Below are 14,646 nucleotides of genomic sequence, written 5' to 3'. Positions count from 1 at the left end.
AATCTGACAAGGTTATTAATTTCTTAAAATATTTATGAATACTTAATGCTTTTCTGCCTAGTTAAGAATAAAAGTAGTATTTCCATTTTGTAAGTCCTTTTATATAACTTGTATTAAAGTAATGAACTGAATAATGATTTTTTTTGTCCTGTTCAGTTCCTCAGTATTTAAACATTGTTTATCTGTAAATTGCACGACGTTCAGGTCTTCCAAAAGTTTACTGAAATAATTAAAAGTCTTATTCAAACCCAGCCCTCATGTCGCCTTTTTTTCACTTTAACTCCATTAGGCTTATCTTTTTTTTTCTGCCTCACTCTTCTCCTCTTTTTCTTTATTTCCAATACATTTGCTTCTCTCTTATATTCTGCCTTCTGATATTCTTCTGATAATGATTTCTTCCATCTTTCATTCTCTTTGTTCTGCTCTCTGTCCAGATCCCGTTCACACTCCCCAGGGAGAAAGGACAGAAGGGGCAACTCATCTGAAAGGAGACGCGAGGAGAAAGAGCGGGAACACTATCATCCCAGCAGCAGCTCCAACTTGCCCAGGGGGCTTTCAAGATCCAGGTAAATCTAACAGCAGGTGTCTTCACCGTGTGCTGCGAACAAGTCATAGGTCCTCACATGCAGCTTTGTTTTCACACTAAAAACATTGATTTTTGCAGCCTTTAAGGCTGAGAGGGGCACTAATGATGCAACTCTTGGGTGGTTAGTCCATATTTTCTTGATATTCTTCAGTTTTATTTATTTTTACAAAAGCAGCGGGGGAACCGTTATCAGTGTTCAAGGTTTTCCATGTGTCATAAAGGCCAACTTCATGTAACTAGAAGACAGTTTGATTCCCCAAAAAGGGGTGGGCATAAGGAAGTTTTGGTAAATGCACTGCAGAGTTCATCCCAGTAAATATAGTTTTGTCTTTATAATTGTACAACAGTCGCTTGATACCGACAGATAAATAGGTATTGTTACAAAAAAATAAGTATAATAAGTACAGTTTTTAAAAAAAATATGCTCACTAGCGTTTCACTGCTTTAGGCACTGGGCAGCCTCCTGTCATTGATTCACCTGGGAATTCTGCAACATACCAAAGAGTCTCTAAAGATTTTTAAGGCATCCGTCCAAAAGAAAGAGCTGAACCTCTTATCACGATAATGATGAAAGAATGAAGCCTTATGAAATGGACTAGTTGTTACCACAAGGCAATACTAATATTACAATATTATAAACAAAAAACAGCACAAGCAAGAAAATCCTCTAAAATCTTGTAACTGAAAGAAATTTGCAGGGAATTGTTCAAACCAGAGTAAGAGACTGGGAATAACTATGCAAAATGCCTCTTAAATAGAGTTTAATTGGCCTGTGAAGTTAAGGGTGTATATTACAGCGCTTCATATGCTCAGTTAAATTATAATTAAAGATGTTTATTTTGTTTTGAGTACACCAATATTTCATGCAAGGCTTGGCAGATACAAACCACCACTGTTTATTGTGCAGTGTTAATATCTGATTGAGACGTTTTAGTTTTTAGCTCCTGCTGTGCTCTTCTTGCTTTTGTCAGGTCTCCTCCTGAACAGCAGAGGAGCTCCTTGTCATCCTCAGGACAGATGCAAATTGCGGCCTCCTCGTTCTCACCATACTCTTCACCCGGCAGAGTTTTGTCTCCATCAGCGAGCCCCGCCTCCAGCCTGGCTCACTCAAGGTAACCCCTCCAGAAGCTTGTCAATAATCCAGCTTGCATCCAGCATGTAGATGTAAATGAAAGTCTCTTTACTGAAGGCTTAAATGTTTTGTTTGTTTTTTTTAGCTTCAAGTAAATGAGAAGATGTATTCTTGCTTTTAAATCTCTCTTATTTGCAACAATAGATTGTTCCTTTAGGTCTGATAATCGAACACTCCAGCTGCTGCCGATTTAAGAACCTAACAGAGATTATGCTGATGCACTCTTTTTCACTGACTAATGTTTAGAAATGTTCATTTTTATGTTGTCATTGTTTTTTTTTTTCTGTTTCTAAACTCCTTCTACTGAACAGTGTTTGCTCTCCTGATATCACAGCGCACAGCTTGGGTCTTTCAGCTTAAAGGTCACAAGGGCAAAAGCGCATTAATGATCTTGGCCACAGACTTGATAAGACTTGCAGTTGGTAGTCTGCCACTTTAGCAGCATGTTGACTTTTCAATGCAAGAAGACTAAATGTTGGCCAGGCGCACTCTATTCACTTCAATATCTTACTAAAAGAGAAGGACTTATTATGAACTTGTGGCTTGTTGGTAAATAGAGCCTGTTAATTACGAAATAACTATATTTTAAATTCCACCTCTTTTATTGCAAAGTTTCCAGATTTTAAGCGTCATGCCTTCTAGCTGATACCAATCCGTGCGTTTGTGGATGTTTAATTGTTTTGTAGTTTAGTGTATAAAAGTTTTATTTTTCAGTCTTTAGTTTGTGTAACCCAGCATAACTTTTAAAATCTGCCGTCATTAAAAAACAGGCTTCTGGGAAAACAGGAAACAATGTAAATATTTTTGACTTCTGCAAAATTGAAAAACACAACAGTTCCTTTTATGTTCAAACTGAAGTATTGCATGCACCATAATTTAATGTTTTTAAAAGCTCTGCTTAACCAGTATATCAGCCGTCTCATGCGCTTTGTTACGAAGGAGAATGCTTTTTCTTCCATAGATTTAGTAAATGCTCGTCTTTTCATGTGGGGCGCAATTATCCCGGCAGACGCAGGAGTCATTCCAATAGAAGACAGTCTTTTGTTGCCCTTTCTTCCTAAACTGTGGGTGAAAGCATGAAAGGTTTTGCTGTTTACTTTCTCCGGGGAAAGGAAACTAGATCATGATGCTATAATAACAGCGGGAGGGGCAGGTAGTACTTTGTACTGAGTGCCGTGCACACGCACAAACGTTTGAAATCTTCCATCTTCGTGAGAGGAAGAAAAGCTAAAATTGTTATCATGAGCAGCGGTCTTTTCTGCAGTTGTGTTCACCTGTTGTGTTCAATCAACTTGGACATGATTTGTTCCTTTTTTTTAATCTCTTGATGAATTATGAAATGCTGGACTGTAGCGGCATTTAAGCTTCGGCCGGAGCTGTGAAGCTGAACTTGAGGCCTGAAATTTGTCTGCATGATTAAATACTCTGTCTGTGTTTGGTCTTTTAGCTCTAGATGGATATTTCAGTGTTACAGGACACTTCTCTCACCTCTTTCCTTCCGATGCATGTTGAACTTTGGGCATTTCAGAGAAACATCATAAATATTGAATATTCTCTCCTGTTTACATGATTGATTTTATGCTTTTTGACTCTTTTGTTTCCTTCTCCTCTGTTTTCTTTTCAGGGGTGGTTCTCTGGAGAAAGACAAGGCAGTGTCCTCATCCATAGTATCCTCTGTTCAGTCTAAAATAACTCAGGTATTGTTCTTTGCTCTTATCCCAGATGCATCCCCTGCTGAACTTTTCCATCCCATCCAATGAAAGTACTTAGTGGTGTTCTTTGTTTCCATCATGCAAAGAGGAATGATGGAAAGTGCTGTTCTCTTTCATACACCAAAATATAGCTAGTTTTTAGAGCTTTTGACTTGAACTCATTTTATATTTATCCACTTCTCCCTGTACCTTCTGTGTGGTTTTACAGCACGTCGGTGTGCTATATTTGTTTATTTGAACCATGGGGAGGCCGTTGTCTTACTTTTATATGTGGTGCAAATGTGATAAAGCTGCACTCTGTATTCAGTGGCAGCGTAATCCAATCTCATGCATCATACCTGGAGAAAAACTCCCGGTCTGATTTTGTTTCTTGACAGTTTGAAACTGTCGTTAAGAAAACTGTGCGGACTCCAGGTTCACTCGCTTTCAGCCATATTGAATGATCATCCGCAGCAAATTGAATTTGGTTCGTTGCCACGGAACGACCGATATTAAACCTTCATGATTTTGCTTGCCTCTGGGACTTGTCATCCGTTTTGATTTGGATGAAAATGTAACTTAACATTTCTCTCATAACCTTGGAAGTAACACTTGTCAAAACAAAGCGGTGAGAACAGATTTGTAGATGGCTTCGATTTGTTAAAAGTGTCTGCTAAGTTTATAGTCGACTGATGGTTGACCGGTTGATGGCGGAGGCGCAGGTTTCTAATAGTGTTTTGTTGGATAACATTGTTGAACCGTGTTGCTGAGGTCTTGTTTACCACTGTTAGGGGTACATGTGCTCTTATTTTAATAAACAAACAGCACTTCTCATCGTGGCAGTGGATCTTGGCTCCAGATTGCTCTTTGGCCCTGCGCATCTCATCCTGGGAGCTTCGCCAAGAATTTAGGATAAGAGAGACTGAATATTAGTTGGCGCCGATGAAGCGAGAGGCAAAAACAGAAACCTCTGCAAACTTGCCGAAGTCTTTTGGGAGATGGATTTCACTTCACTGCAAAGGAAGAAGGCAGAAGCAGCACATGGTCTTGAAAATGTTTTCTCCAGTGGTACTTGTAAATTCAGACAAGAAGGACCATTACCATTACTGCTGAGAAACACAAGGTCAAGTTCAGCAAGTTGTCAGTTCTAGTACCTTTTATAACGCAACAGAGAAGCAAAGGTTGGCTTCACTTAACTTGTTTTAGTTTATTACTTAGCTGTGTTAAAACTAAGCCCACAGTTTTGGGAGGCTTGGGTTTAAGCCTAAAGCTGTAAAAGCTCACCATACACTACCTGCTTGGCACTAAACAACACACATGATGTGTAAATAAGCGAGTGTTTGCTAAGAAGTTGTCGCTTCAACTTAAAAGCTGAACCTTGTGTCAGTTTTGCTTCTCATCACTTCTCGTCGTGGCAGTGCATCTTGGCTCCAGATTGCTCTTCGGCCCTGCGCATCTCATCCTGGGAGCGCAGGATGAGAAGTCACATTCCCCAAATTGCTTTGCGTGTAGCCACTTTCTGACAGTTGACTAAACCAAATGTTAAAATACCCTGTGCGTGCGTGCGTGCGTGCATGCATGCTTGAGAGAATTTTACATACTGCTTGCATCAGTGCCATGCATTTAACAGTAATCCAACATTTGCATACAATTGTTTCTGATGCAGCCTGATAAGGTGGCACTGACATGGATTACAGCAGCTATCCTGTAGTTTTCTAGACGGGACAATGCCAGGTAGTCCACCCTTTCATTTTGTGGCTGACAAATAGGCTGCATGGCTGAAAACTCTGCGAACACACACAAAACAACACAACAGTACAATTAGCGCTTGTGCAGCATCTCAGCATTCCCAAAAACTGATGGCGTTATGTTGCCAGAACAGTTTCCGGCTCTGTGCAGACCGCTCATGTTCCTCCAAGACAAACTCAAATTACTGGAGTTAAAAATGTCGGTCTTGTTTTATGCAACCGGGTATTGTCCTCAAACTGCTGAAGCACAGAATTCCTCAAAATATAAATGCACATCGTAGCATCAGGTTCTCCTTTGATTTTTCCAAAACAGTGAGAGGCACCTCCAGACCAAAGGAGAACCAACATGTTTATTGGTGTCACATAATTATTGCTGTATTGTTATAGTGCGTCTGGTCATATTGGGCCTGTTTAATGTAGATAAGTGACAGGCTGTGTTGGTGTTTTGTCTCATTTGGGTGCAAAAAATGAAAAACAGTTGCATCTGAGTAAATGCTACACACCCGTAACTCACAGTGTAACCTCACACACGGCTCGCCAATAAATTCTGACCCCGGCAGGCACTGTCCTTGCCTGCATGTTTTTAAATTGCTATAGACAATTTATAGCCACTATTTTGCTGCTTTCAGAAGTGCACCTCAGATAAGTGCATTCATGCGTATCAGTTCTACAGACGAAGCGTTATATAATCCACAGAGATCATTGATATTCTTAAACACTGTCTTTATTAATGTCTGTTTAATGATTCTCCTTAAAATTGTTGTCCTTAAAAATCCACAAAACAAAAGTGCAAAAACACGAGCAGTTACTGTTGAGTCCTGTCAGTCCTCATTTGGACATTGTTGCTCATTTAGATTCATATTTATTATGTAGCTTTTATCTCTTTCCTAAAGCACACAAGTGTTTTGCTCCTAATCTACTTGTATTTGACTGCTGTTGAAAACCTTAGGAGAACTTTGAGAAGCCTAAAAATGTCTGTACGTACTTTGATTTTTAAGTCTACATCACCATAAACCTCTCTGATTAAATGTCAGTAATTTAATTTATACTTGCCTCTGCAGTGCATTATTTTGATACACGGATTCTCCTCCAACTGAGAGAAATAAACCTAGCATGCAGGTAAACATAAAGTGTCAAACGTGGAGTACAGCCCTGTGCAATATCACCTAAAAGACGGATTATTCAGAACTGTGTCACCTTACTGGGAATGTGTTTCTCCTAAGCTGAGCAGAGCGTTTGCTCGCATGTAAACTTGGATCTTTTATTTCTTCTGTACTTTGTTTGTCCACTGACTTTTCTTTTTCTCTTTTTTAATCGTCTTTTGCATCGATTTTTATGTGGCGCCAAATCTGGAGAAGTGTTCTGCCATTATTCATAGACAGTCTGGAGGGTTTATGTTGCTCTGCCTTTCTTTAAAATCTTCCAAAGGTATATTGGATTGACATTAGGTGACATACTTAACCACGTCACAGTGTGTCTGCTGTGTGCTTTAGATTGTTATCATGCAGGAATATTCCTCTGTTGCCGTGCTTCTGGAGGCTGGAGGTCATCTCGTCTGACGGGAGTTTGTCATATCCTCAGGCATTCACGGTGACATCTGTGTCCTCTTCCAACACTTTTTGTGTCCGTGCAGCCCATCTCATCTTTATTTCCACCTCCTTTCTTTACTCTTATGACTGCATTCACTGTGGCAGTCTTGGGCAGGTTCATGTGTAGCCTGCTGAATTTCATCTAGTGCTGCCACGATTAGTCGACTAGTCACGATTACGTCGACTATCAAAATCGTCGACGACTGATTTAATAGTCGACGTCGTTTGAAGCTTTGTAAGATCACAAAAGACGCAGGAATAAGTCGTAGGATTTAAGAGTGTAATAACGGACTGAAACGGAAGATGGCAGCACTGCATGTACAAGGATGCCAGCTGCAGTTAAACCCCGAAGAAGAAGTAGCTCTGTCCCAGAATTCATAGCGCAGCCCAGCTCAGTTTACAACAATGGCGGCAGCTAGTTAGTTTTAATATTACCCTTATTATTCTTTCTGGGTCACAAAATAAACGTTTAACATATTTTCAGGCAAGAATGTAACTGTGTAAACCTCAAATACCTGCTCAGTTTATCAAGACACCACATATTTTCAAAAGCGCTCCAACATTTTCGGAGACGTCTGTTAGCTATCGCTAAAGTACCAGAAAAGAAGCCTGGGAGCACCTCAGGCCTCAGTTCAAGGCTCACTAGAGCCTCAGAGGCTCACTAGAGACGATTTGCCGGGAGTCCAGTTCAAGGCTCACTAGAGCCTTGAACTGGACTCCCGGCAAATCGTTTTCAAACCCACCGCCGTCTTTCACTACTCAGGTTAAACATATATAAGTCACTTAGATAACTTAAAAATGTTATTGTTTGGCTTTTTTAGTATTTTATTTGTTCCTGAGTAAATCGGTTTGGCTGAGATTAAAGTTATAGTTTTTACACAGCTGAACAAACGTCAAGCAGACAACTGATTATTAGAAGTGTGAGATGCTCAAGAATATACTCCGGTGTCCCGTTATATTTTAGATAGCAAGGAGTTTATTAAACTTCACCGAAACAATCCGCAAATTTCATTTAAATTTAATAAACTATCATCTTGTCTTTATTTTTAGTTAGCACATACCTTAAACACTTGGTGGGGTGGGGAAAAAATCGATACTGTGTAGTATCGTGATATTTTATTTGCTAATAATGTATCGATACAGGGACAGCAGAAATTAATATTTTGTTACAAAAAAGTTTTTGTGGACTGGAACATGCTCAGAACATGTTGATCCTTTTTCTGAGCAAGAATCCTGACATTCCTTCACTGTCCAAATGTGTTTAACTTTTTTTTGGCAGCAATAAATATGACAGTTTACTTATTTTAATTTAAGACATGTTTTATTTTAATTAAGTTTAAAACTTTTTTATTTAATGTAAAATTATATTTTGTTTTAATTTACTTTCAAATTCTTCAGTTGCTGAATGGGCTGCATAGTTTTCATAAATTGCATAGTTCAGAATAGCTATAACTGTACCAGATGGTTGCATTCAGTTAAGTTGGACTAGACTGTAATGCAAACCGTTCAGTTTGTCAACAATACAACTGAAATGAGAGAAAGACTGAGTGTGAGACTTTGATATTAGATAAAATGAATATTGATAAAGTTTACCTTTATGTACAGAATCTGAATATCGCGAAATATTTTAAAAATTTGCAATAATATCGTATCGTGCGTTAAGTATTGTGATAATATTGTATCGTGGGATGTATGGTGATTCCCACCTCTATAAGTTAATGATAGTTATATAAGAGCAGATGCATGATGGTGCAATAAGCTGTACGTTTTACGTCCAATGGATGCATGATCTGATTAGTCGACTAATCGCAAAAATAATCGGTGACCTAATCGGCCCTAATTTCATCAGGGGAAAATATCAAAAATATTCCCATTTGACTGAAGGAGGTGCTCCCAGGCTTCTTTTCTGGTACTTTAGCAAAGTGTAATCTTGCACCTTTATGTTGAAGAGCAAATGGTATTTTTGGGGGGGCACTGTCCATAGAAGCTGATGTTATGCAATTTTCTTCACACTGCCTGAGCCAACACAGAAGCTGTAATTTCCACGATAACCCCTGTGCCCAGGGTAACGCACTTGTCCGTCTGTTTTCAAAGATGTGCAAGTAGTTCAGTGTGTTTGGCAGCAAACAGCCACTCTGATTCTGAGTGGGACCATGGCGTGTTCTCTATCTCCTGATTATTGCTCCAACTGTGTTTAACATTTGTTTTTCTAATGTATCATTAGTCTCCCTGAAGAACTGTTAGATCAGTGATGATTTTAGACAAATGCAGCCCATTGAGTGCTATTTCTCTTTTAGTCACACTTTTGTTGACTTTTGGGTTTGTTGTGTCCTTTCTGTCCGTTTTGGTCAGCAGAGTGTTTTTCGCTGTGAAACTCTCCCATGGATGCCATTTTTACCCAGGCTCTTTCTTGTTATGAATCGTGAACTCTGACCTTAACTGAGTCAAGCGAGGCCTGTGACTCTTTAGAGTTTGTTCTGGGCTCTTTTGTGACCTCCTGGATGAGTCCTCGATGGGAAATGAATTTTAGTAGGCCGGCCTCTCCTGGGAAGGTTCACCACTGTTCCAGGTTTTCTCCATTTGTTGATAATGGCTCTCTCTGTGGTTCGCTGGAGTCCTAAAGCCTTAGAAATGTCTTTGTAACCTTTTGCAGACTGATAGATGTCAGTTCCAGCTGCTCCTTTAGATCATGGCATGATGAGTTGCTTTTAGGATCTTTTAGGCTTTACTTTGTCAGACAGGTGCTGTTTAAGTGATTTCATTATTCAGTAAGTCTGACATTAATCAGTCCTGGGTGTGGTGAGGGAAATTGAACTCAACTTTGCATAAATGTGAGTAATCATTTAATCCATACTTTCACAAGAGGGTAATTACTTTTTTACACATGGCCAGGTAGGTTCGGATTACTTTTTTTCCCTTTAATAAATAAAGTCCTCATTTAAAGCTACATTTTGTATTTACTCAGATTATCTTTGCCAAATATTATAATTTGTTTGAGGATCTGAGACATTTTAGTGTGACTAAAAGCACTTTTTCACCTCACTGTAGGTGTAAAACTGGACACGATATAAAAAGATGAGCCTAGAGCAGAGATAGGAGCGAATGGGCATGCAGTTTCACATCCGATTTTAAAATACTAAGATAGCGATGGTGAAAATGTTCATCTCAAGGATTCAAGACGGTCTTCAGAAGCCAGCGGTTCACATCATGATATCCACGCCATTTAAAAGGCGAGATACTCTTTTTCAGGTTGTGACTAATGCATTAATTAAGCGGCGATACAGTTTTAAGTCATTTAATAAACAGCAGTGTTCTCACATGTATTGAATACTGTACATACTAGACAACATCTTACAGTGAGGCTGCAGTGTGCTGGATTTCTAGAGCTTCTGGGAGTCGATGTAATGCAGGTCGATAGTGTTGCCTCTGCGTTCACACTAACTCTTCTATGAACACTGGTACAACTTCAACTGAAGTGAAACTAACTCGCTCACCTGGCCGTGTGTGTGTGTTCCACAATGAACATCTCTTGATTCTTCTGTCATCATCAACAACAAAAAAGTCCTATTTCAGTTTCTTTCTCATTATCTCGTAGTCGCTTCTCCCGCCTTCATCTCAACATAGCAACACAAGCTAGCTGGTGGAAACATGCTGCTGCAACATACTCTGATTCAAAACCGCTAACTACTTATACCCCATCTGTGATGTTTTACAAACACATCTTGAATAATTCAGCACATCCTCATCTGCCTAATGGGCTCTGCTTCCCTCCGGGTGCCTAGTTGCTATTTGCTTCATTCCAGCTCTTATTTCTCTCGTGTTTGTCTGTGTTCCTCTGTCGTCTTTCCCGTCTTCCCAGTTGCTGTACATTTGAAAGATACTTTGTTCACCTTTACAGTGAACTGCACTGGGACCGGGAGTGTTTTAAATTAGGAGTGTGGGTATCTCGAACACTGCATAGTTTCTTGGGGGGGGGGGGTCTAATGACAGAAAGGCTAGATATCAATACATGTGGCTGCTACATTGCTCCCTCAAGATTTTCCTAACAGTTTTTTTTTGTTTTGTTTTGGGAGTTTTTATGGTTGTTGGCGTTAAAAGCAAATATGTGACACCCTTATTTCTGTAATCCAACTTCCTAACTTCACCCACTGGTTATAGTTTTAAAACTGTCTTAAGTCCCCAGTGAGAGTTATAAATAGTGATTCCATGTTCGTTTTTCAGGCCTAGTGTTTGTAAAGTTAGGTTTCAATCCTAAACAGGTAAATGTGGTTAACTGACAGCGTACAAGGAAAATAGTTTGTCCTAATGTGGAAAAAAAACCAACATCCCAATTCAGTTAAAAAATAAAGCTGTCCTTGTAATGTGTGCCATTTCCTTTTGTTTAATTTCATGACAGGATTCTGGCACAGACTTTGATCAGCTGCTTTATCAGAAATACAACAGAAAGGCAGGAGTGATATCTGTTTGCTTCCAAACAGTCTCGCATTGTTTTCTAAAGAAGCCGGTCAATAATAATCGCAGCCACAATCTGATTTCCACCCCACACACAACAGCAAAACAGTGTAAATAGAGGCCGTGTTCTTTAGTAGATGAAGGTGTGCACCTCGCACGATCTATTCCTTCTATTTCCCCACTATTACCAACATACAAATGTTACGATATCACAAATGTTCACATTTAATGCTAAAGCTTCCTGTGATTTTTTTTTTTTTTTTTTTTTTTTACATTTTTGGTGTAATTTTGCAGTCAAATAAGGAAATACTGTGCTGTACTTCTCAGCTTAAAGCCAGACGGCATTTAAAAGCACAGACACACAATTAGAAAGTAGCTTTGTAGTTGTGTTGTGTAAAGTGACCAGTGCGTGTCTTCAAGCCTTCTTATAGAACAAAATGAGTGGGTGTGCGTCAGAAGTTAGTCAGGGTGGTCTCTTCCTCTGCTGGTACCATGTAAAACCCCAAAACTGTTCTAGTGGTCATCAAACTGTATCTTTATTGATATATACTGAGGTGTCAAAACCGTCATTATGGGTACGGGGAGGTCGTTAAATGTCGTCTCTGTTGGTGTAAAGTGTATATGTGGTGGGGTTGTGGAGTAGCAGCTGCCCGTCGGTCTTTACTCCAGTGTAGATGAGGCAAATATAATAAAATGATAAGGACTTAAATTATGCACAAGTGCTACAGTGTGGAGAAAAAAAACATGCTTTTCTTACAGGTATCCCTGTTCATTATTACAGAGGTATAAGTACAGCTGGCAATTTAACTGTCACACTCAACTAAAACTCCAGCATCAAACAAAAAGTCGAATGTGAACTTTATGAAAAGGTTCAACATCAAACTCAGGTGTCTGTCTTTAATTAATTTAGTAATAGGAAAGCATTCCAATTAGACGACTCCTGCTGGTGAAATTTAGCACACCAGATTTAAACATGCCACTGCTGACTTACAGTGACGTGAGCAGAGTGCTGTGTCCCACTGATGCTGAGCAGCCTGGTGGTTTTTGGATGTTCTCAGATTTTATCTTTCTAATTTTTTTTTTCTTTACAGAACGTGGGGCAGTGCAGGGACTGTTTAGGTTAATACTGTATCGATTGTGTCTGGGATAGGCTCCAGCCCCTCTGCAACCCTGAACTGGATAAGTGGTTAAGAAAATGGATGAATGTATTGATTGTTTACTCATGAGCAAACTTTTTTTTTTTTTTTGGTCCCAGAAGTCATGCAACATAGTCTCATACATGACGACTGAAGTGCAGCACGCAAAGACCTCCAGAATTCAGCTGCACATTAGTTAGACGGGACACTTGTGGCTGTATTTAGAGCACACGTCCAGCCACTTGATGATAATTCTGAGCGTTGTCATATGTTGTGAGCATTGTGTGTGTCCGTTATCTGTGTATATCCGAGAACATCAGGGTTTTGAGAGAAATGGCCTTTAGAGCGATTTGATATGACAGCTCCTCCCCCCTCTTGTGATTACAGCTGTTAATTCGTCTCATCTGTCAGGAGAGCTCGAGGGTGGATATTTGTCCATGCGTGTATGAATCACTCGTGCACCGCGATGCAAATTAACACTTCCTATTCTGCAGCGTAAGCACTTGCCCCCGTGGTGTGCAAAGTTTACATTTCTACCTGAAGAGGGAAGGAGGAGAAAGTGGAAATGAAAAACTGCTGTTTGGCAGTTTCTTCCACTGTGTTTCTGTTTCCCTGCTGTGCACTCTCGTTGCAACTTCCTATTAATTATATTGTTTTAAGTAAATAACCTGTTTACAGAGCAGTTGTCAGGGATATGTGTGGGTGGGCCGAGGAGTTAATATATGTGTTTTCTAATTGCCTTTAAGGGGATTCTGTTGTTAATCTTTTAAAATGTATAGCAGTGCAACAAAACTTTGAGGCTGGTGTAACATTTCAGTGACTATTTATACATTCCTGCATACTCGTTTTCTTTTTCTTCCTTCCTTCACTTTTTCTTTCTTCTATGAAATGAATGAAAGCGTTGCCTTCATTCATCCCACAAGCAACAACAAAAAAACAAATGGATGAACTTGTGTGTCTGTAAGCTGCATGGAACCCCATTACTAGCAGCTCTTTCGTACTGCAGGGAATAGTTTGCTGAAGAATTACAGGAGAAATTATTCCTCTTTAAGGAGAAGTAACACACTGTGACAAGAAAAGAAAAGAGTTGGCAGATCTACTTTGTCCATTTTGTAGTTCTTATAAAGTGCTTTGTTTTGTCCCCTTCCAGTGCAGTGTGTTTGCTCCGCTCCTAAATTTTGATCGGTTCTGTTTGATTTAGTAGATCTGCTTAGATCAAACTAAATGACTACTAGTTGTATTGTTATTATACCCACTGAGGCACGGCATATCTCTTGCCATGCCAGTTGCAACATTGTACTGGGGGTCTTAGTGGGAAAGCTGTACATTAAAACTCGTCTCATGCTTTGTTTTTCTCTCTTCGTCTTCTTTGTGCAGGATCTAATGGCCAAAGTGCGAGCCATGCTTGCCACCTCCAAGACCTTCCAGCCTCCCAATTCTTAAAAAGGACGCTGCTTTCTTCTGGGCGTGACAACTTTTGCCTGCAGGCGAGTGGTATTCTCCGATTTCCCGGAGATTTATCTGTCCCGCAGCTGTTTCAGAGCCCTCTGTTTATCCATGATTTATCAGTTCATCAAGAATTGAGCATCGACAGTTTCAGTTTGATTGTGTTACGTCTTGTGCCGAGTCGTAAGTGTGAAGTACGCTGAAGTGAAACTTGAGTACCTGGTTTCACGGCCGGTGTGAGAAAACCGCTCATAAGACAGGAGATTAAGTCACAGCTTTTTCACAGTTTTTGGTGCACGGAGAATCAAATGTGAAATAATGTTTGCCTCCTGTTTTGAGATGCTTTTCTCCTACGAGTCACTCTTTGCAGCATCAGCTGCAGGAAATCTGGAAGCTCTCCTTCTATGAAGGCTTATGTTTTGATAATTTAATTTTCCCATCATTTTTCCTTCTGCTGTTTTCTTCTCTCTCTTCAGCGCCTACTCTACTACCTGAGAAGTAATTTGTTTTTACTCTGTCCATCAGCTGCAATGTGCAGCCTTTGAATTTTGGTTCCTGGTTTGTACTGTAATGAGCTGAATGCAGAACAACTTTCTAATCCAAAACGAAATAAAATTTCCTTTATGATTTACATGTGGCCTTCAGTTGTTTTCTTTTAACAAAAAAAAATTATCAGGAGAAGAAAATGGATACAATGCATGTTGTTATAGTGCATTAGATATTGGACAAATTGTACTTGTGGCAAAAAAAAAAAAGATTACATAATTGGAACATGAATATTCAAATATAAAATGATTAGAAACTAATGATGCATTCTCAATCGTCCAGGAAAGTAAATCTCCAAAAGTTGATTCTGTTCATCTGGA

General features: G+C 39.5%; 1 protein-coding gene across 3 annotated transcripts in view; it reads left to right on the top strand.

The window, feature by feature from the left end:
* The window catches only part of sfswap (splicing factor SWAP), a 49,898-nt gene extending 35,487 nt beyond the window's left edge, over nucleotides 1-14,411 (top strand). For all 3 annotated transcript variants that reach the window (XM_085166704.1, XM_085166705.1, XM_085166706.1), the window contains exons 16-19: nucleotides 435-566; nucleotides 1,558-1,698; nucleotides 3,343-3,415; nucleotides 13,712-14,411. In XM_085166704.1, the coding sequence (XP_085022830.1) occupies nucleotides 435-566; nucleotides 1,558-1,698; nucleotides 3,343-3,415; nucleotides 13,712-13,777 (412 nt within the window). In that variant the 3' untranslated portion in view covers nucleotides 13,778-14,411. The remainder of the gene's footprint in view (nucleotides 1-434; nucleotides 567-1,557; nucleotides 1,699-3,342; nucleotides 3,416-13,711) is intronic.
* Nucleotides 14,412-14,646: the final 235 nt, after the last annotated feature.

Source organism: Neolamprologus multifasciatus, chromosome 7, assembly GCF_963576455.1.
Source record: "Neolamprologus multifasciatus chromosome 7, fNeoMul1.2, whole genome shotgun sequence".
NCBI lineage: Eukaryota > Metazoa > Chordata > Actinopteri > Cichliformes > Cichlidae > Neolamprologus > Neolamprologus multifasciatus.
The sequence above is the reverse complement of the archived record's forward strand: the minus strand, read 5'-3'. Positions and strand labels throughout refer to the sequence as shown.